The following is a 24297-nucleotide window of genomic DNA, read 5'->3' as shown; positions in this document are numbered from 1 at the left end:
TGAAAATTCATCAAGCATTCCTTGAGGCTCAAAAACCCGGCTTATAAGGATAACTTTCTTATCCTCCCATATGGCGGCTGCAACTCTGGAAGCATTTCGTGCCAACAGACGTCGGTTGCCAGCTGGAATCCATATGCACCCGGATAGGCCACCCGACGCCAGGATCAAGCACAAAGATAAGTCGGAGCTGACCATTCCACTTGTGGACTGTCTAGTTCATAAAAAAACCTGGAAAAGACAGGGCCTACCAACTCGACAAACCTTATATAGGTAGGCTGCCTGTCCATTCACGTAAGGCTCATACAGACAAACAGACAGAAGCTCACGCGTTTCAAACTGAAAGCATAAACTACTTATACATGAACGCTGCGAGTCTACCAAATAAAACGTATAAGCTACGTGAACTTGGCAATGCTAATAAGGCTCATCTGATAGGAATATCTGTAACTTGGATAGCTTCTCAGTCCTCGGACCAGGAGTTAGCAGCACCTGGGATGTCTTTAATTCGCAACGACAGAAAAACAGGAATTGGAGGTGGGCAGCCGTGTGCATACGATCTTGCTTGGAGGTACACCAAGTTCATATCCTCGAGTTTAACAATCTTACTGAATCCGTATGGTGCTCAGTAAGATTGTCTACTACTTCGAGGTGCCTAGTCGGGGTCATCTATATGAAGCTCATTGCTGACATTAAGCATGACGGTCGTATTCTGGGTGGACTATCCAGCTCTACGCTTCTTGGATTCACCCATATCCTGATTTTAGGGGACTTCAATCTCCCTAGAGTCAACCTCGCGGAACATACGTATACTGGAGATGAAAACTCAACTGAAGCTCGGTTCTTCAACCCCATTGAGGATCTGGGGTTATACGAAAATTTAAAGTCGGCAACTCGTTGGAGAAACAGTCAGACACCATCGCGCTTAGACTGTGTATTTACAAACGAAGAATTCCTATTTGACAACCTCTCAATCGTGGCTCCCCTGGGAAAAAGCGATCACACCGTTATAACTTTCGGTTTCGTCGGCAAAACTGAGCTAAGATATCACACCAACAACTTGCGCTGGAATTTCAAACGGTTGAATGTGACAGCTGTACAGAACAATCTACGATAGGTGGATTGGGATGTTCACCCTCAACTCGATGTGGATGTTTATTGGGACTTCTTACTGCAAACGCTGTTATGTGCTACAAAGCATGCAGTTCCTCAATCGGTCCCCAAAAGCTACAAGCAACCTACAATCATCGAGAATCGCACTCTTCGCCTGCTAAGGCGCGAAAGGCACTATTTGGCAGAATACAAACGAATTGACAACAATGGGACGCACAGGCAATACAAAAATATAAGGAACATATGCCTGAAGGGTATAAGAGAAGATAGGCTCCAGTACCAGATAAAGCTTTTGGATAAATTTGTCTCCAATCCGAAAAGCTTATTCCGTTATGCAGCCTCTCTTCGACAAGCCAAAACTGGAGCTTCCCAACTGCAAGCTCCTAATGACCCGACCAATAACGCCGGCGATGCCGCTAACCTTTTGGATGAACAATACTCTTGGACATTTCAACTGAGCCACATCAACTATATTGATGACAGCTTCATCTGCAATTGCACAGGACTTTCCGAAGTGAACTTGAGCTCTGACGTGGTGTTCCTGAGAAAAAACACTTATCCTGGCCCGGATATGTTTCATTCTGCTATACTGAGGGAAGCAGCTTCAGTCCTGGCAAAACCACTTGGCGTGACGTTCTCAGACTCGCTAAGCCGAGGCAAACTACTGGAAAATTGGAAGCTGGCCCACACCACACCAATTTTCAAAGGAGGTCGACTCAGCGAACCTTCAAGTTACTGACCGGTGGTCTGCTCTCTATACCTTCAAAAATCATGTAGTCCCTGATATGCGATGGTATACATGACTATTTGTTGTCCTTAAATTTTCTCATCCCAACAGCATGGTTTCAGGAAGGGTTACTCTTGTAAAACCAACCTGCCTACTGCGGTGGACAGATGGACGGGCATCCTTGATCGCAAGGGTAAGGTTGATATCATTTACCTTGATTTCTCAAAAGCTTTTGATTAGGTTAACCATATATGTCTTATCAATAAGCTCAAACGATTGTGTATCAGACCACCTCTAATCGATTGGCTCACTTTATACCTGAAACATCGACATTTTAAGTTCAGGGCCAATTTCACTTTGTCGCAGGCTATGGAATGTCCTAGTGGAGTTCCCCAGGGCTAAGTACTATGACCTCTTCTCTTCTTGGTTTATATAAATGATCTTCCACGACAGGTATCGTAAGACCTATTACTTTTTGCTGATGACGTGAAACTTTGGAGAGAAATGCGCAACCAAGACGATATAATGGCACTTCAGGGGGATCTGACCCGACTTCAAAGTTGGGCAGACGATAACGGACTTACCATTAACACTCCAAAGTGTGAAGTAGTCCATCTGCGACATGTTGCAGACTACAGTTACAACTTAGGAAACTCCCGTCTATTGTTATCCCGAGTCGAAAAAGATTTGGGAGTCCTGATACCCTACGATTTAAAGTCCTACGCTAACTGTGACAGAAATGCCTTTCGAGCAAACCCTGCACTGATAACATTGAAGCGCATTCTTGGCCAGTTTGACATAGGAACTTTCTACATAATCTTCAACACTTTTATTCGTCCCCATTTAGAGTACGGAAACTTAGTACATCCTCCCTCACTCCAAAAGGATAAGGACACTCTGGAGTATATCCAACGGCGAGCCACGAAATCAGTCCGAGGACTCAAATTTATACTTTATGAAGAGCGCCTCAAATCCCTTAACATTTACCCATTAGAGTATAGGCGTCTTAGAAGCGACCCTTTGATGGCTTACAGTATCCTTAGCTCTTCAGGACATCCCTTTAAACACCTACTTAAGCTTAGTCCCGATACAAAACTATGTGGTAACACCCAGAAACTAGAGACAAAATACAGCAGGACGGACTGTAGACACAAATTTTTTCTTTAAGAGTTGTCAAATGCTGGAATTTGCTGCCGACTGAACTAGTTCAAGCGACTTCCCAGGAGTCCTTTAAGAGGAAACTCAACCTATTCTTAAGGACTAAGGATAACATCTTATTATGATTTACCAGTTTCTTTTCTTCTCTATTACCGTTAACATACCTAGGTTCCTGCCTGGAGGTTTCGGTGATCCCGTTAAGCGAAAGCTTTTTCTATTCCGTCCACAACCATTTGGACCATTTCAAGTATATTAAATCAGAGATGTGATAAATCACGACCCGAAACGGCAGTATGACATTAATCCATAAAACTAAAGATCTGTTTCCAATAAAACTTACAGTATAATTGATGGACATACATTTTTGTGAAGTCATAGATGATCATGGTTACAAATTGTGTTTAATCTACCCCTACAGCTGAGCACGTGGGAAATTTGTCCGCGCGAAATATGTCGAATACGCCCCAGGTAGTTTGTTTTTTACTGGGTAATTCATTTTCACCTTATTCTGTAAGTTTTTAATCCGGAAAACTATGGGTATCTTATGGGACAAAATGTCATTAGGAAGATTAATGAAGTAGGTTTTGTAAGTTAAGTAAATGGTAATCGAGCTGAAGTGCGTCTAAAAAACCCACATCACTTTCTGATACTCGCACATATTATAAAAATGAATTGTTTCACCTTTAGAATCTCTTTTCGAGTACTAATTAGACAGACGCGACTCAGTGATGCGTAAATACGTTTGTGGTCAATAAATAACCCACAATTAAGCTGCAATCTCCTTGATATATATATATATATATATATATATATATCAAGGTGTACCAATGAACGTATTATTCTCGTTAACCGTTTGGATCCGGTATAATAACGTGGTTCTGTAGTATGACATCTTTGTGTATAATATTTTTCTTAATTCACTGGTCTCTCAGTCGTATTCATAACTTTGACACAAGGCCTCGGCTATGATCATTTTGGCCACGAGGTTAATGATAATATGAAGAGTAATTTACTATTCGAGATCCATAAATGGGCTCGTGTTTCAATAGTATCTTGTATTTTTGTTTTATATAATTAGCATTTCATAAAACCATGAGGTGAAAAAACACCTAATAGCTTCTTTGGTCAGTAGAAGCTGTATTAGTCTCCTACTGAACAACTGGCGCAGATGACTGGAAATCTGTTCGTTGTTTATTTACTTAAGCACATAAACACCAGTACAAACGAGTACCAAGGTAAATTTGTGCAGTACGAAAAAAGATCATAAAGATTTATGCGAGGGGGTATAATCAACAAATCAGTAAAGCGAACGAGAGTGATATATGGTGGGAGAAGCAGTTAAGTTCAGAAGACAACCAAAAAGAACCTCAGTTAAAGTTCTTGTCACTTATGTTAAGTAAGGAAAAGCTAATGCAGTACTGCTACTGGCTTCTATTCTGAGCCATTTCTGATAACGTCTCAAGCCACTGTGTTGCACAATAACTAGGATTTCGACAAAGGAGTCGTAAGGGACCGACAGATTTCATCCCTACTTAGCTTTCGTAGCACAACACCATGCTGCAAACTGACCACCTGTTCGCTTTTTCCAACCAGTCCTAGCGTCTGCAAATAATGCACGATTTGAAAGCTTTCACTATATGTAACGGTTGGCTGCCGATGTTCACTGTATAGATGACGTGAGGGCTTTTTAATGATAGGAAAGGTAGCTCTCTCATTCCACGATGTTTCCTAGACCCCTAAAATCCACTTAGTTTCCTGACCAGGAGGCTACCATCCTTCCTGAAAGGAGCTGTTTATTTTATTTGTCCCACCGTTTTGTGCTGAGTAACGGTGAGTAAAGTTCACTTAATTCAGCAAGAAATATCGGTGCATATTTAATGACCGTACAGGACGATTCTACCGTCTTTACTGCTTATCCTCTAGAGTTGGTTGGTTAAATCTGTCTTAACACCCTAGGATTTTGAGGTAATGCGTTCAAGTTGCTAGGATATATTTACGTTCTATCTAAGTCCTGTTTTAGTTTGAGTCGTGCAAAATAAAGCGTCTGAGCACACTAGGCCAAATAAGGAGACTAAATTGCGAGGCAACAGCTTTAGGCCGGTCACAGGGGCCTATTGAGAAGAGTTTACAATGTGTTAGCTCGGTACTTTAAACGGTTTGGTACCGGTCAAGGGGAAACGTTGGGTAAGATAAAATGCTGTTTATTGAGCCAACGTTTTCTAACCCCTCCTTCCGTCGTGGTAAAGCAGAATCGCTGCAGTTACTTTTTGTTTAACGGAAACACCGTAATACCGTCAAAATCATATGCAGTCTAGAACACATCGTCCTCGGATCATAAGTTTATTTATTTATTTATTTATTTGAACACATATATTGGTACAGGAGTGCGCCAAATATATATGCGCCACACAAAACAATGGGAATTTAAGAAGAAAAAGAAAAAAAGTGGGGAACGTAAAAAAAAAGATATAAAAAAAACAATAACGAAGAGATTGGTGTATGGTAGTGTAATAATAATAGTAATAGTAGGGGAACAAAAGGGTACAATCAGAAGAAATCTTTCAGTTAAGGAAGATACAACCACGTTTTATGAAGAAAGTAAAAGGTTACAGCAGGATCGCCACTGGCTTCTATTCTGAGCCATATCTGATAACGTCTCTAGCCACTGTGTAGCACCATCTCTCGGACCCCAACCAGGGAGTTGTGAAGGACCGACAAAAGCCAGCCCTTTGCAGCTTTCTTTCATACCACGACACCGTGTCATATACTGACCACCTCTCCGTTTTCTCCAACCAGTCCCAGAGTCGGCAAATAATGCACGACGTGGAATTCTCTGGGGCCACTCGTAGAACATGTCCAAGCCACCGAAGTCGGTGTTTCAAGATGGTGACACCACTTGAATTATCATCTCTGTGCCCGAACACACGATGCCGAACCTCTGCATTACTGACATGGTGTTGCCACTGAATGTCAGCAATCCTTCGGAGACAGCGATGATCGAACACAGAGAGTCGTCTAACGTTCTCAACTCGGAGAGGTCAGGTTTCACAAGCATAGAGCAAAACTGCTCTCACCGACGCGTTGTAGATCCGACCTTTTACAGCCAGACTAACATCACGAAGGCGCCAAAGATGGCCCAGATTGGCATAAGCCGCTCTGGCTTTCACTATTCATGCATTGATCTCATCACTCACACCCCCACCAGCACTTATGCAGCTACCCAGATACACGAACTTCTCGACTACTTCTATTTGTTCACCATCCAGGGTGAGTACAGGATTAGAATCCTACCAGTCTTGTGGAAGTACTTTGCACTTCGAAGGTGCAAAGCACATACCATACCTACGAACATTGATTGCCAACTGATTAAGTGCGGATTGCATGGCTTGAGCATTATCGCACAGTAAGACAATGTCATTCGCATACTCAAGGTCGAGAAGTCTTTCTCCAGGCAACAGATTCACACCACCATTACTTACATCCATCAGAGTTGTTTCCAGAATGTCATCGATGACAAAGTTGAAGAGGAATGGTGAGATTGGGCAACCCTGCCTAACCCCACTGCTCGAATGGAACAATGGAGAGAGGTGGTTGTATGTCCTCACTCTGCCTGAAGTGTTTGTATATAGGGCTTTTAGGATGTTAGTAAACTTCTCAGGCACACCCTTCTTCAATAGACAATCCCAAAGAACAGTCCTGTCCAACGAATCGAAGACAGCCCTGATGTCAAGAAACACTACGATTGTTGGCCTTTGATAAATATGGCGGTGTTCTAACATTTGGCGGAGGGTGAAGATATGATCAATACATCCTCGACTAGAACGAAATCCAGCCTGCTCCTCGCGAGTCAATCTTTCTCGGGTTTTGAACAACCTACGAAGTATGACGGAAGCCAATAGGTTGGACGCAATCGGAAGTAGACTTATCCCCCGATAGTTGTTACAGGAACGACGTGAACCCTTTTAAAGATAGGGACAATTATCGACTCATTCCATGACGTTGGTACACTCTCTAGTTCCCAAACCTTTGTAAACAACGTCGTCAATTCCTTAGTCAAAAAGTCACCACCATCTTTCAAAAGAGTCGGAGGTAAGTCATCTGGGCCAGGTGACTTGTAACGCTTCAAGAGTTGGAGTTCCTTGCGGACTTCCGCCTCATTTGGTGGATCAGTCGTCACCGGCCATGGAGGGCAGGACAGTCTGACCGGTGTTGCCGGAGCAGCAGGCCATTTGAACTGCCCTTCGAGGAATTCTGCCCGTCGACCAAGACGTCGATGGATGTTAGTGATTGGCATCCCATCATCCTCGCAGATTGTTTCACTCACACCAGACTTCTTGCTGCCAGTGGCTCGGATGAGCTGGAAGAGCTTCCGGTAGTTACCAGATGCAGCTGCTGCCTCCAGCTCATTAGCACGCTTCGACCACCAGGCTTCTCGGTCCTTACGCAAGCTTTGCCCAATTTCCTTACGTAACATCCTTCGTTTGTGGTCAAACTCACGGTCACCCGGAGTAGACCGACGGGCTTCAATGAGTTGTAAGGAACCAGAAGAAACCCAGTGCTTAAAAGCGGGACGTTTCGCAAACCCACAACTGACTGTATCCGCCAATTTCATGGCGTCTTGCAATTACAACCAACGCTCATCTATAATTTTCGTTGGAATGGTAGCTAGCCTAGAAGTTAGCTCGATTCGATAAGTTTGTTGGCTTCAGTCTGACATCTGTTCAACAGACCTGTTTAGTTACGGTAAAACATTAGAATGCAAGTGTTCCAGTCAGTCAGTCAGTGAGCTACAACGTAGGACCAGGCACATATGTGCATCGGTCCAGGTTGCCATACCGCATCAGCACAACAAGATGAACACCGGATTCATAGCAGTGGTTAGGTCAAAGGTGGTAATATATAAGAGAAAGATTGCAATAAGGATATAGTACAGGAAGAAAGAATTGGCTCGTAGAAAGAAAGATATGAAGCGATTCTAATCTCTTAGTTTAAGGGAAGACAGGGAGTGTATACACCGACGCCATTGTGATCGATTCTGAGCCATGTCACCATGAGTCTATAACCATTGGTTACGACAGTCACGCGGACCCCAACCAAGTAGTCTGCATCTACCAACATGGCTCAGACTAGAAGTTAGTGTCTTCAAGCACTGATGCCACGTTTTGGTTTGGCCGCCCCTAACTTTCTTCCAACCATCTCCAATACCGGATAGCATTGCACGTCGTGGTAGTCGGTATTCAGGCATACGTAACACGTGGCCCAACCATCTCAGTCGATGAAGATTCATAACCTCATCAACTGATTTACCATCATTCCCTAATACCCTGCGTTCAACCTCACTATTACTTACCCGGTGATACCAGCAGATGCCAGCAATATTTCTAAGGCATCTGTGGTCAAATACTAGTAGCATACGAGTGTCTTCTACTCTTAATGGCCATGTTTCGCTGCCGTAAATTAAAACAGAACGGACTGCCACGCAGTATACTCTTCATTTTATTGATAGACGGATATCTCGCCTTCGCCATAGGTGACGTAAGTTGGCAAAAGCCAAGCGAGCTTTTCGAATCCGTGCTGAGATTTCGTCAGACACCAACCCATTAGGGCTGATCAGACTTCCAAGATAAGTGAAGTTGCCAACGCGTTCGACTACTTCACTCCCTATCCTTAGTTCAGGTGTTGACGCAGACCAGTCCTGAAGCAACAACTTGCATTTAGAGGGAGAGAAGCGCATTCCAAACATTCTGGCATTGTTGCTTAGTGCTACCAAAAGACTACATTTTGTCAGCGTCTTCACCAAACAGGACTATGTCATCCGCGAATTCTAAGTCGATAAGTGGACCTCCTGAAAGGAGATCAATACCCGAGAATTCGGTAGACGAGAATGTTATTTCCATCAGTAGATCTATGATGAAGTTAAACAAAAATGGAGAAAGTGGACAGCCTTGACCGACACCACTTGAGGTTGCAAAAGCAGATGACAGTTCTCCATAAGCTCTGACTCGATTGGTAGTGTTCGAGTAAAGAGCCTTCACAAGGCTTATGTACTTCTGAGGTACGCCTTTCAATGACAGACACTGCCACAGAATCTCGCGGTCTACCGAGTCAAATGCTGCTTTTAAGTCGAGAAAGACCACCATTGTCGGACGCCGATAAGTATGCCTGTGTTCTAGAATCTGACGAATGGTGAATATGTGGTCGATGCAGCCACGACCAGGTCTGAAGCCAGCTTGAGTCTCTCGTGTTTGCAGTTCACGAGTCTTAGTTAGGCGTCTGATAATTATCGAAGCTAGTATTTTAGATATTATATTAGTTAAACTAATCCCTCTGTGGTTGTCACAGGATGATTTTGACCCTTTCTTATATATTGGGACGATAAGTGATTGTGACCAGTTAGATGGGATAACGTCCAACTCCCAGATCTTAGCTAAAATATTAGTCAACCTAATCGCTAAAATTGGACCACCATCCCTAAAGACCTCTGGAGCCAGTCCATCTGGACCAGCTGCCCTTCCTCGTTTTAGATTAACTATAGCCTTTTGAACTTCAGCAAGAGTTGGGGGACCTACTTGAATGTTCCATTCACACTGTCTGGGAATGGAGGGTAGTTGTAAAGTAGCTGAAGGCCAGTTGAACTGTTCTCTGAAATGTTCCGCCCATCGTTCTAAACGTCTGGACTGGGAGCAGATGAGAGTATCGTCTTTTTCTGATATAATCTCACTTACACTTGACTTATTAATTCCAGATTCTTTTATTAGTCTGTAAAGCTGTCTTGTGTTCCCTATAGTCGCCGCCTTTTCCATCTCTTTTGCTTTCATTGCCCACCACTGCTCACGGTCGTTTCTTAGACTTTTTCTTAACCTAGATCTGATTTGTTGTCGCTCTTCATCATGTTCGGAACCTGATGGGACGAGTTTGCGAGAACCCATCAGTGTGATAGACTTTGAAGAAATCCATTGGTTCTTTGTAACCCTGTGGTTTAAATCAGTGATAGATGTCACTGCTGTTTCCACAGCTGTTTGTATGGCTTTCCAAGCAACAACTGGGTCAACCTCGTTTTCAGAACTACCTAATCGTGACCTCAGTTGTTCCTGGAACCTACTTTTGGTTTCCTCGCTACTCAGTTCGGTTCTAATGGGTCTTTTTACTGTGGCTTCTTTGCGTCCAGTGAGGCGCAAGCAGATGCGTGCCCGTATTAGGGCGTGGTCGGAGTCCAAGCAGGTACTCCAGAATGAGCGACAATCTTCTACCGACCCTCTCCAACGATGACTGATGGCAATATGGTCTATTTGAGTCCATCGTTGGTTTGGTGTAGGGGTCGCCATGTTAGACGATGTCTCTCCTTATGCTTAAAATTTGTGTTTGCTAAAAATAAGCGATTGTCTGAGCATAGTTGCAGCAGACGATCACCATTATCTGTTCGCTGTGCCGGAATGCTAAAATATCCACGTAAATGCCTTTCTGTTTGGTTTAAGCTACCTATCTGAGCATTAAAGTCACACCCTATGAGTACTATGTCTGAGCGTTTAGCTTTCTGAAGAAGTTCAGAAAGCTTTCTGTAAAATTCATCTTTCACATCATCTGAGCTGCAGTCAGTGGGAGCGTAGGCAGAAACGACGAAAAGGCAACGACGTGTATCCCTATCCTTCCGAGTTCTTACGGAGCCGTTTAGCCGAACAGCACATAGACGACTGTTAACGGGGATCCACTCTAGCAGTGCTTGTTCCGCCCTCATGCTTAGTGCTATGCCTACACCTGCCAGTCCACGAGAACTGGCCATCGGGTCACCAGATACACGGAGGGTGTATCTCGTTGGCTCTCCGTTTTGCCGAGGTGAGGTCAAGTGAATGACCACACTGGAATCCTGTATGCGTGTTTCGGAGACACAGCACACATCAATGGAGAGAGACTCTAGGGTTTTAGCTAAGGACGCTTGTTGACCGATTTGACATAGGGTGGGTACGTTCCAGTCAGTATAACTCATTTGGGTCATCACGATATGAAAACGCGACCACTACGTCAAGGTGGCAGCTACGGTCGTGGTTATCAGTTCGTTGAGTTATCGACTGTCTAAGGCATTTTTGTAAATGCGGATTACTTTGTTGGGGTTCGTGTGAAAATTACCGTGGTTGGGGACGGGTAACAGTTTAGCATCAGTCACGATAGCACAGATGGATACACTATTTGTCTTGCTGTAGATTTTGAAACTTATTATTCATCCGTGCATTTACATCATGCTTTTTAGCTGTAGTCTCATTATCATTGCTAATACATTATTTTTATTTGTTCACTTTTTATATTACTTCCATTTGCCGTTTTAACATGATACGTTAACTTGGGTTTCTATTGTATTCCTGACCAAAACGGTATTTATGTATTTGTAACCGATGGAAATCTGAGTTGATTTCTGACTGTTTACTGTATTACCTGAGTTTATTTGGTGATTTCATAAACTAGCACTATTGTGGCGTTAGTCTTTCTGTAAAAGACAAATGCCCCCTGAATGCCCTGGTACGGCCGAGAGTGGGGAGAGTCCGCTCTCCCTCTCGAAATACTCTCACACGGCCACGCGTATACAGCCTCTGCCAGGGAAATCCTACTCATTGCCTTCTCGTGGCGGGGGTGTTGTTTACGAAAATGAGAGGACGAAAAGCGAATGTCCGGCGCTTTAACCGGATTCCAAACCAATGGTGCACATGGGCTCCAGTATCCTGCGGGAACAAATGGCGTACGAACCAATCGTTGGTCACCGGCTACCATGGGATTGCATCTCCTTACGATGCTCCACTGCCTTGTGGATTAGACCTTTAGGTCAAAGGCTCGGGGTGTGGCCCCTAAGATAACCACCTGCTTCGGTTTGGGCACCAGGGCAGTATCACAGCCCACACACAAATGATGAACTCTGTATGTCTATGGAAATTATTTTTCTCGCTTCGAAAAACAATCAATTGATTCAAATTATTATCATTACAATTATTGTCATTATTAATACTATTATTATTATTACCATTATTATTATTATTATTATTATTATTATTATTATTATTATTATTATTATTTTCCACATTATTCACCCTCTTTTATACTTATACAGCGGCTCGTCTTTGGTGGAAATTCGACTGTATCTAAACGTTTTCGAGTCACTGTGCGGTTGAAAATTGTATGTTACCACCGAATACGAGAACTGAAGCAGTTTTTCTGAAACCACGTGCACCATTCAAACTGGCTTCCTTCAACGTTCGCACATTTATGCAGGTCGGACAACAGATAGGGCTGGCTATGTCTTTGGAAAGTCTTAATATTGATGTTTGTTGTCTATCCGAGACCCGTATTCAAGACTCTGACGAAGTACTACAAATTTGCTCTCCATCTGTCGCTTCGAAAAGCTTGTTTTACGTGCGCTTATCCGGGGACCCTGTGGCATCTTCGTCTGGTCTTGCTGGCGTTGGTATCGCACTGAGCGCTAGAGCTGAGGCAGCACTAGTCGATTGGATCCCCATTAACAGTCGGTTATGTGCTGTTAGATTAGAAAGTTCCATAAAAGTGAGAAGAAATCGGCGTGAGAAACGATGTCTTTTCGTCATATCCGCCTATGCCCCGACAGATTGCAGCCCGGATGCAATCAAGGATGAGTTTTACCACCAGTTATCTGTTCTTCCCCAGAAAGTGCGTCCGACAGATATTGTAGTACTAGCCGGAGACTTGAATGCTCAGGTCGGGTGTCTAGGCACAGAAGAGAGTCGTTTAGATGGCCGATGGGGACTCGTTGGTCACAGGTCAGATAACGGGGACCGTCTACTGCAACTTTGCACAGACCACAACCTGTTTCTGGCTAGCACTAACTTTCGGCACAATCATCGCCGATGTGCCACCTGGCGTCCTCCCTCTGCATTTCAAGCCTGGACTCAGATTGATCACATCGCGATCAGCTACCGCTGGCGTGGTTGTGTACAAGACTGCCTCTCCTTTTGGACTACCTATCTGGACTCTGACCATGCCTTGGTCTGCGCCAATCTTACCTTACTTTTCAGTGGCCAACGAAGTGACCACCATCAACGGATTGATATTAGCAAGCTGGTTGCAACTTCTGTTGCAAGTAAGTATCGAACCGAGCTAGCCTCTAGGCTAGCTACCACTCCACCGAAAAGTATAGATGAGCATTGGTTGCAATTGCATGACGCCATGAAAATGGCGGATACAGTCAGTTGTGGGTTTGCGAAACGTCCCGCTTTTAAGCACTGGGTTTCTTCTGGTTCCTTACAACTCATTGAAGCCCGTCGGTCTACTCCGGGTGACCGTGAGTTTGACCACAAACGAAGGATGTTACGTAAGGAAATTGGGCAAAGCTTGCGTAAGGACCGAGAAGCCTGGTGGTCGAAGCGTGCTAATGAGCTGGAGGCAGCAGCTGCATCTGGTAACTACCGGAAGCTCTTCCAGCTCATCCGAGCCACTGGCAGCAAGAAGTCTGGTGTGAGTGAAACAATCTGCGAGGATGATGGGATGCCAATCACTAACATCCATCGACGTCTTGGTCGACGGGCAGAATTCCTCGAAGGGCAGTTCAAATGGCCTGCTGCTCCGGCAACACCGGTCAGACTGTCCTGCCCTCCATGGCCGGTGACGACTGATCCACCAAATGAGGCGGAAGTCCGCAAGGAACTCCAACTCTTGAAGCGTTACAAGTCACCTGGCCCAGATGACTTACCTCCGACTCTTTTGAAAGATGGTGGTGACTTTTGACTAAGGAATTGACGACGTTGTTTACAAAGGTTTGGGAACTAGAGAGTGTACCAACGTCATGGAATGAGTCGATAATTGTCCCTATCTTTAAAAGGGTTCACGTCGTTCCTGTAACAACTATCGGGGGATAAGTCTACTTCCGATTGCGTCCAACCTATTGGCTTCCGTCATACTTCGTAGGTTGTTCAAAACCCGAGAAAGATTGACTCGCGAGGAGCAGGCTGGATTTCGTTCTAGTCGAGGATGTATTGATCATATCTTCACCCTCCGCCAAATGTTAGAACACCGCCATATTTATCAAAGGCCAACAATCGTAGTGTTTCTTGACATCAGGGCTGTCTTCGATTCGTTGGACAGGACTGTTCTTTGGGATTGTCTATTGAAGAAGGGTGTGCCTGAGAAGTTTACTAACATCCTAAAAGCCCTATATACAAACACTTCAGGCAGAGTGAGGACATACAACCACCTCTCTCCATTGTTCCATTCGAGCAGTGGGGTTAGGCAGGGTTGCCCAATCTCACCATTCCTCTTCAACTTTGTCATCGATGACATTCTGGAAACAACTCTGATGGATGTAAGTAATGGTGGTGTGAATCTGTTGCCTGGAGAAAGACTTCTCGACCTTGAGTATGCGAATGACATTGTCTTACTGTGCGATAATGCTCAAGCCATGCAATCCGCACTTAATCAGTTGGCAATCAATGTTCGTAGGTATGGTATGTGCTTTGCACCTTCGAAGTGCAAAGTACTTCCACAAGACTGGTAGGATTCTAATCCTGTACTCACCCTGGATGGTGAACAAATAGAAGTAGTCGAGAAGTTCGTGTATCTGGGTAGCTGCATAAGTGCTGGTGGGGGTGTGAGTGATGAGATCAATGCATGAATAGTGAAAGCCAGAGCGGCTTATGCCAATCTGGGCCATCTTTGGCGCCTTCGTGATGTTAGTCTGGCTGTAAAAGGTCGGATCTACAACGCGTCGGTGAGAGCAGTTTTGCTCTATGCTTGTGAAACCTGACCTCTCCGAGTTGAGAACGTTAGACGACTCTCTGTGTTCGATCATCGCTGTCTCCGAAGGATTGCTGACATTCAGTGGCAACACCATGTCAGTAATGCAGAGGTTCGGCATCGTGTGTTCGGGCACAGAGATGATAATTCAAGTGGTGTCACCATCTTGAAACACCGACTTCGGTGGCTTGGACATGTTCTACGAGTGGCCCCAGAGAATTCCACGTCGTGCATTATTTGCCGACTCTGGGACTGGTTGGAGAAAACGGAGAGGTGGTCAGTATATGACACGGTGTCGTGGTATGAAAGAAAGCTGCAAAGGGCTGGCTTTTGTCGGTCCTTCACAACTCCCTGGTTGGGGTCCGAGAGATGGTGCTACACAGTGGCTAGAGACGTTATCAGATATGGCTCAGAATAGAAGCCAGTGGCGATCCTGCTGTAACCTTTTACTTTCTTCATAAAACGTGGTTGTATCTTCCTTAACTGAAAGATTTCTTCTGATTGTACCCTTTTGTTCCCCTACTATTACTATTATTATTACACTACCATACACCAATCTCTTCGTTATTGTTCTCTTTTTCTTTTGCGCTCCTTAGTTTTTTTTCTACTTCTCTTCGAATTTTCATTGTTCTGTGTTGGGCATATATATTGGCGCTCTCTTGTACCAATATTCATGTGTTCAAGTAAATAAATAAATAAATAGAAGACAATATATGGCGTTACGAACAGTTCTGCTGTTTGCTTGCAAAAGCTTCCCTAAACAAACTATATATATACTATATTTGGAGCGATTACGAGTTCACCTAATTTGAGAACGGAACGAAAACTGGGACAATGACAGATAAGCTAGCTATCCCGACGAGTCCCAACTCAGCTAACTAGATAGAGAAGTCCAAGTTCGAAAGAGGGAAATATATTCCACAAGCAGCCAGAAGCATGAACAACCACGACGAGTCTAGTCAGAAATGCACTCATTTATATATTGATTCATACACCCATTTTTGATTAATAATCAGAATAAATCACATACGAAAAATAATTCATACAAGAATATCGTATGTTTATACAGAATAAAATGTTATACGGGTAAACAAAATAAATAATTTACTGAGTAATCATCACATTGAATTAAAACGGAATTAATGTTGAATAAAAATCATACTAAGTAAATCAATCTAATTTTGACTTTTCATCCCATCATATCAATATAACAAGTCTGTTCAGTCATCATTATCTCCAAATGATTCCTATGACTTAGTATTTAGCTCACTTTTTTTCAGTCAGGTGTAACAAGTTTGGATGCCATTCCATCTACTTCGATATAACCAGACAGATAGTAACATTACTCCGCACAAAATGTGCGGCTTTAAATCAAGTACATAAATCTGTATTCCGTTAATGAGTTACCCTATTACCGTAGTTCATTCTATATCCTCACGTTTTTCCATGTTTTTTACTGACTAACTACATTTGCTCTGCTTGAGTTGCATTTCTCATGTTTGGCTTTCGATTACATTTGACATTATTTACTTTTTGATCATCGTATTTTCAAGTTTTATTTCCATGTGCTGAGGAGACATAATAATGTGGACTGTTGCACGTTCGTGCCAGATCGTACGTTGGCAATAATTAACACCCCACACATTTTGTTGTCGAAGCAAAAGTCAGCAGCGTTACTATTGTTATTTTTTTGTTATATTCTTTATGGGCAGTAAGATATCCCGATGAATAAAATATTTATTTGGTGCTTTTACTCAGATGGGACCATTTAATTCGTTCTCAAAACGCTAAACAAAGTTTTGTAGCTCAAATGACTTCTCGATTGTTGATGAAGTGGATAAAGAATAATTTTCTCCACGATTATGAATTACATAGCAAGATCTCATTTCAGTGAATCCGCCATTTTATTTAACTGTTTGGTTCATACAAAATTCCTCAATAGTTTATGCTTTGACTCAGCATTGTTGAAGGCCTCAATTCTTTACGAGAAGCATTTGTAGGCCGTTATCATATAGGAAACAAAAAGTATATGTGCTCACTTAAAACTAAACTACCAACCCTATAATTTAAAACAGTGTGTCTCTGATACGTCGTTTAATGTGTTGCCTACCTAGAGTTGTAGGTAAGCTAGATAACTAAATCGCTCTAAAATAGTGAGGTTTATATCTGGGATCTCTGGTCATAATAGGTAATATTAACAGATTTGGTATGTCACAGTTAAATATAGCACTAATTGTTTACTGTGACATACACAATATAAAATGTAAACATTTTCTCTAAGATCGTTGGGAAATTACTTATATGGAGGAACTACTCACCGCCATAAGGAGCCATTAGCTTCTGGATTATGTGCATAAAGTTATTTTGGGTATAAATATCGTTTTGTTTGTCCTAAAAATAAGCATCTAACTCCACCATTTTATTTTCGTTTTCACGTTTAGATGCGTTCAGAAACGATGTCCTAATAATCAAATAAAGTCCCTTAGTGAAAAATTTTAGGAATTTAAAAACAAGTGTTAATTTTTAAACCGTTTAATGCTTGGCTATTTAGTTTCGGGCTGTTAATTTAGACTAGCTTCAACTGACAAGTTACAGGTTCATTCCTCTGCTTTTGATGAAATATGAGTAGTCGACTAGTATCATGTCTTCATCCAGTAGGTATGGTACATTATCTAAACCATTAAGTTTTACACTGTTGCCGAGTTTCGTTTGCTGTCTAATACTTGGGTATCTTGATCAAGAGACGAGATCTTTTAGTTGAAATTTGTAAACAGAACATAAAGCATTTAATCAGAAATTTTTTTGGCTTCATTTTACATTTTTTAAAGCGTTAGTTTAAAATTAGAATAAATCGTTTCCTCACTAATCATAACTATCTGATCAAGTTATATTTAGGGTATAGACTAGGTGACTTTGTGAATCATAAATCATTTTGATCTAACTGATTATTTAAAGCATTTTTGTGATATTTGTAAATGTGCTTTGTAGAATATATATGGTATCAATAATTCAGCGGACGCTTACTATGGGACACTTTTCTCGCACTTGTCTTATGGAATGGGTGAGGGCAATGGAGTAAACTCAGCTACAACCCCAAATGCAGAAAATGCAGCTGCGGCGGCTGCCGCTGCAGCCTTAGCAGCAGTGGCTTCTGGAAGAAACGATTGGTCTAATACTGATGGTTATAACGCTGTTTCAAACATGATAAATAATATGCGTACACATCAATCAATGGCAGCTTGCTCAAATTCTGGGGATTTATCCGAGTCTTGTAATATTCCATCCAGTTCTTTATCATCACCTTATGCTGCAACTTTGTTGGCTGCAGTTGCTGCAGCAGCAGCTGCAGCTTATCCACTTCCTCAGGGTGCTGCAAATGCCGTTTCTGGCCAAACAGGTCGGTCTTTCTTACCTAATCCCTCAATGAATAATAGAGCAGCTGATTTCACAACAATGTACTTTGGTTCTTCCACAAGACCATCTGTTACTAATGCTAACCAACTTAATGGGCTTCTTGGTAACCTACCTAATTGGCCTTTCACTGTTCCTCCAACTCACTATCCAAACTCTTCATTTATAGACAGACCTACTGGTGCAGTCGTTCCTTTTGAGGGCTGGGCTTCAAATGGTCAACAATTAACACTGTCACCTTGTGGTGAAAATGATGCAATCAGTCACTTTAGTCAAGGTCCATCCGAAGCAAATATGTCATCTAAAGACCCACATACATATTATACATCATCGAATATGGGAGATACTGTTTTCGCGCCACCTGCATCCTATTCTCAGCAACAACAACAATGTACTACTGAAGACCCTGGTGTTTCATTCATCTACCACCATCCGAATTCAAAAGCTGCCTATCCGTTTTCATCTCAAGGACCTCAGTCACATCTTGTAAATGGATTGCCTGGTAGTGCTGCTAATATGTTGGATCCCTATGCTTCAGTAAATCAGTGCCAAACAATCTCACAACATCTGATCAATGAATTCGGTCGACTAAATGTTGGATGTGGTGTCGAAACAGCAACTTGTAGTGATAATGGGCTAAATCAGTTGCATGTCCCGTTTTATGAAACCTCAGTTGTTGGGAACGGAAGTAATGTTCAGTTACATAATACTTCAGTGACACAATGGTCTCATATGAAAGAAAGTAACGGAGTAAGTCAATACAGTTCCGTATATTCTGCATATGGTTTTATAGTCACCAATTCGCGCTTTTTGGTTTGACAGACTTCAAATGTGAAGCTGACATATCAGGGACCCATGAAAATCCTCTTATTATTGTTTTCAGGTTTTTAAAATAATGTCCATAAAATATAATCTTTTACACCCAAACGGCGTGGCTGTTCACTCTATTCTACTTTAAAGTTAGGGGATATTCTTAGTTTACTAGTATTCGACCACAAATGCCTTGAAAGCATTACTCATATTTGTTAGGACCACGGAGCTAGATGCAGGATTGTAGGTAAAAATGGCAAATTAATTAGTGAGGTAATGAATCTTTAACTGAGTTGGTTGAAACACGTGCTACGTACGCCCGTCAACCGATTACCTCGATATTCGATGATGCCTGGCGTAGGTTAGAAGAAAGCTATAGGCAGCCAAACCAAGATTTGGCATCAGCCTATGAAGACACTAGCAATTGGATTTAGCTATGTAAGTAGATGCAGAATACCTTGCTGGGGTTCACAGAGTTTCGTAAGCAAGGGGTAATATTGCTTTCACTGATTTGGAATGGCATAGGCGCACTCACTATTTGTTTTCCCTCAGATCCTAAGTTTCCGGATTACTGTATAATATTTTTATTTTCATTAGGTTAGTCTACTTATTCTTGAATCGTATCTTCGATGCCTGATCTTTTCTATTACCACTAGTACAGTTACTGCCTCTAATGTTCTGTGATTTGTTCTGATGGTCTCTCACCGTGCTAATATGATCCGTTGCATATGACTGAGTAAGGCAACAATTACTTTTTACTTTTAAATATGCATCAAGTAACTTTAAATTAGTGGTAGTTTTTATAACATAACTAAAAACATTAATAGTGTGACTAAACGTTTTGTAGGTTTGTGTATATTTACTCAGTTGGGAATTAGAATTTAACTTGAAATTAACTTCTTCACTTATTTCGTTGTATCATTTAAATGTGAAAATCGGCTAATTATGAATAAATCAATTTGAAACTATTACTTGATAGGTAAACGCCAAATATGTACATAGTCAATTTATTTGCTAACATATACATTTAAATATATTACTGGGAAATATGTGAACTTTTTTATTTTTTTAGATTAGTAATAGCATGTGTTCTATGGATAAGTCCGATAATATATCCAGATCACAATCCAATCCAAGTACTTATCCAGCAAGCAGGTTATCTACTTCAGCGAGTAACAGACCTGCACCATCAGTTATTGCTACATCTGTCAATAGTTCACCACGTACTAAAACTTGGGCTAATATAGCAGGACAACCACCCAAAGGGTCAGCTGCAGTTATTCAAAACTCTGTAGGATGGTCAGCGAAAAGATCTCATCCTCACAATCCAACAGCTGTTAACAGGTCTTTCCAAACTTCTACTGGGAACTATTCAGTTGGTAGGGCTAATTCTTTGATGGCAAATGCTTCGTGTAATAATGGGCATTTAACACAACAAGACAGAGTTAATACTGCGGACCAGTCAGGAAATGTTCGTTCTTTGGCGGAATCTAATTCCGAGCTAAAGAGTACTTCGAATAATGGTAACCATGCTGCAGATAATTCAATATCCCTACTAACCTCAGATGGATCTGCACAAGCTTTTCAACGTGAGTCGGAAGCGCTGCACCAACGTTTGGCTAAGGTAATTAACCCCAATGATTTCGACACACACATAGAAAAGGCCAGATTCTTTGTAATCAAGTCATTTTCCGAAGATGATATCCATCGTTCTATTAAGTATTCTATATGGTGTTCAACAGAACTAGGCAACAAGAAGCTTGACACAGCGTTTGCTGAGGCCAATCATGCCTATCCAATATATTTATTTTTTTCAGTCAATGGATCTGGACATTTTTGTGGGATGGCTGAAATGGTTTCTCGTGTTGACTATAATGCTAGAGCTAGTGTTTGGGCTCAAGATAAATGGCAAGGTAAATTTTCGGTTCGATGGATATTTGTAAAAGATGTTCCTAATACGGCATTGAGACATATTCGCATTGAGACAAATGATAATAAACCAGTAACTCACTCTCGCGACACTACAGAACTTCCTTTAGAACGAGGTAAACAAGTAATGGAAGTACTTGCCACATATTCACATACATTGTCTATTTTCGACGATTTCTTTTATTATGATCAACGAGAAAGACAAGAGGTAAGTTAGATTATTTTTATCAGTAAGTTACTTCACCCAAGAAATTCTTACTTGCTATATTTTTATAACCTTATCTCTGTTTATAACAAATGTTTTTTGTGTAACTACTGGTTTTCTAAAAATATCGCAGCTTTAAGCTCGACTAGATGAATAAATAATTAATCCGAATTCTTCCAGGGACAGATAATGTTTCACTAGGTTGCTAAAATGATCGTGATCTTGACTTAACATATTTATCTTTGAAATATCAGAAGTGTGTCGATCATCCCTAACTCACTAGAGTTAATATTGGAATTTTTAGACCATTTTCTTTCATCCATTACATACAGTCATGTTCTAGAGCTTCGTACGTGAAATTTTACTTGGTCATACTACGTTGTGGGAAATGGACGGAAACGACTTTTAACAAAAACCAAGTAATTTAGTCTCCGAACTAAACCGTTTAGAGTTCTCGACTACCGGCCCACTGTTTAACATAATGTATCTGTTAAAGAAATCACAAAAAGGTATCTCAAAGTTTTCATTGTAAGTCTGTTTACATGGTTATAAGCTCCGGTTTGGATTAGTGAATCACCATTTGCCACTGCCTCATCGCGGCAGGGGTGTTGTTTACGAAATTCAGAAGACGAAAAGCGAGTGTTCGGCGCTTTAACCTGGTCGGTAGGCACAAAGAGTCCATATAGATGAGTTGGAAAACCCTTATTCCAAAACAATAGTACACATGGGCTCCAGGATCCTAAGGAAACAAATAGCGTATGAACCAATTTTTGGTCACCGGTTGGCCATAGGACTGCATCTCCTGACGTTGCTCTATTGCCTTGTGGATCAGACCTTTAAATCAAAGGCTCGGGGTGTGGCCTCCTGAGAAAATCACCTCCAGTCTGGACACCCGGGGAGTATCCCAGCCCTCACATATATTGAATGATTTATGTGGTGCATATCTGTTTGGTGCCTCCTTGTACCAATGTTTATGTGTTTAAATAAATGAATATGCTTTTAACTTAGGTTCGTCTATATTCAGTCATGTCCCTATTGTTTAAAATATTTTTGTTAATTCATTTTCTTCTCATGGTTGTGTTTCCTTAGAATTCTTTGGTGTATTGCCGTGTCGTGACTAAACTATCAATCGAATGGTCTCTGTGAGCTCATAAATGAAAAGCTTATCACTCAGTTTAGACGAGAATATTCATTTCATAATTGAGTGCTTATGTAAGCCGTGACGCCCTAATCTCCACATTGCAGTCAAAAAATGTAAAAAAAACATTTTGCCGAAAGCTTTATCTTGAGAAATGTTTGTACTGGATCTTATAATAAGGGAAGCAACAATCTCAACGTGGTTTTTGAAGGCGAGTATTTCCACAATCTAAGTCAAACGTTAGCAATCAAATATTAATGATAAGTTTTGATAACCATCTATTTTATCACTGAAAAAAACACAAAACACTATGAGTGTTCAAAAATACTCCGCGTTGTTATATTGGTGTTTATAACGCTACTGGGGAGGCCTACACCAGCACAGCTAACTCATCTTGAGAACATCTCAAATACTGTGACTCGAAACTCTTGGGTACATAAGGTTTCAGAATATTTTCAGGATGTTTATATATATAGGAATTGTAAAGTAAATATCTGTGTTTAGATTTTAAAAAGATCACTGATGTCTTAAATATATGCCATGCTAACTGAACACTGAATTTTCACATACCATTCAGTCTTCTAATAAGTGTTTTTAAAAATTCTTTAACAGGGATTTCGTCGTAAAGAATTCAATACGCGAAGAGGTTGATTTGCGGACAATAAATTAGTTTGAATGAATCTCATCAAATGTTGATTGCTATTACACTTGTGTAACAAAATTGGACTTTTACGCTCATTTTATGATAAGAAATGAATGATCTGGACATTTCTTCCTCTATCTTCCCCCGTAGTTCTCAGTTAGAGGCTGTTTTTAGATGATCTAAAAGCAAAATTGTTTAGGTTTTCTCTCTTCTGCTACTTCGTTTTTTTAGAAAAAAATATACAAACCGAAACCAAACTTTACTGTGAAATCTTTTTTTCTACTTTATCATGTTATATACAGCCTCAGGTTATATAGCTTATAAAATTTACTTCCTTACTCTAACAAACCCTGTCTCAAGTTGTTTGGTCAAGTGGACATTTATGGAAAGAGGGAACACAGTAACACAAATTGAACTATTAAACATGAGACAAGAATAATTCAATGTATATCTCTTTTATTTAAATACAGATAATCATGTTATAATATTAACAGTTTGGTATTTCACAAGCTGAAATTAAAAGTTACTTGGATGTACTAGTTTTCTTGCTACATTCATTACTATCCTTTAGAATGTCTGGAAGATTATTATTTAAATAAATATTCATTGGTAGAGGTACGTAGAATACATAATTAATCTGGGTCCCCGTTTTTATTTACTTACCCAATTAAAATTTACTTTTACTGCCAACTGACAAAACAAGACAGACACTTTTTGAACGTGAATCTTTTCTGAAGAACTGTTTTTTTTACTTCTCATCTGTAATGTATATTTCTTTTCATCAAGTAATTAACAATTGTTCCACTTATTTTTTTTGTCACATATATACATCATATGAGTAGTTGCCATTTCTTCAGATATATAATGATATTAGTAACACTATATCAATGACAATGCCCATTTACTTACATATATAGGGAAATCCTTTACTTTTTTCCACACTTCATTAAATCATATATATATATTTCCTGACCAGTCTGTTGTTCAATATACCACCATTATTATCTAAATATTAATATTTACTGATCGTCTCAAGTTAGATGGGCACGCATGTAAACTTATTATATCACAGTTTGAATAATTCGAATTTCGCCCTTTTCTTTTTTTACTTCATAATCATTATAGTATGTGTTCCAACCTTTTTCTGTTTATTACTAGTAAATATAAAAAGTATCGAAGCAGTTACAACATTTGAATAAATAGGAAAGTTCAATGAATTCACCTATACATTTCTCAACATTAGTTAAATTGACATATAACTGCCCATCATTGCGATATATGTTTCGTTTATTTCAATGTTCAGATATGAGTTTAAAAAGTTTCGGGAACGAGACAGACATCATCTAGGCTAATTTCACCAAAATCTTAAAAAACAAACTCCTACACAATTATCTGTGAAACGATTGCTTAGTAGTTAATCG

General features: G+C 40.9%; 1 protein-coding gene across 1 annotated transcript; it reads left to right on the top strand.

Annotated features, from left to right (window-relative positions):
- The first annotated feature begins 3412 nt into the window (after positions 1-3412).
- Positions 3413-24078, top strand: YTHDF2 (YTH domain-containing protein 2). Its single transcript, XM_012940863.3, has 4 exons — positions 3413-3463; positions 17729-18901; positions 20034-21098; positions 22846-24078. Exons 1-4 carry the CDS (start codon positions 3446-3448, stop codon positions 22882-22884), a joined length of 2295 nt encoding a protein of 764 aa, XP_012796317.2. The 5' UTR covers positions 3413-3445; the 3' UTR covers positions 22885-24078.
- The last annotated feature ends 219 nt before the right edge of the window (positions 24079-24297 follow it).

Source organism: Schistosoma haematobium, chromosome 1 (assembly GCF_000699445.3).
Source record: "Schistosoma haematobium chromosome 1, whole genome shotgun sequence".
Lineage (NCBI taxonomy): Eukaryota > Metazoa > Platyhelminthes > Trematoda > Strigeidida > Schistosomatidae > Schistosoma > Schistosoma haematobium.
The sequence above is the reverse complement of the archived record's forward strand: the minus strand, read 5'-3'. Positions and strand labels throughout refer to the sequence as shown.

Excerpts from the sequence above, each read along its gene's own strand:
- YTHDF2 (XM_012940863.3), top strand. Across the intron at positions 18,902-20,033 it reads ATATGAAAGAAAGTAACGGA|ATTAGTAATAGCATGTGTTC; the intron begins GTAAGTCAATAC and ends TTATTTTTTTAG. Across the intron at positions 21,099-22,845 it reads ATCAACGAGAAAGACAAGAG|GGATTTCGTCGTAAAGAATT; the intron begins GTAAGTTAGATT and ends ATTCTTTAACAG.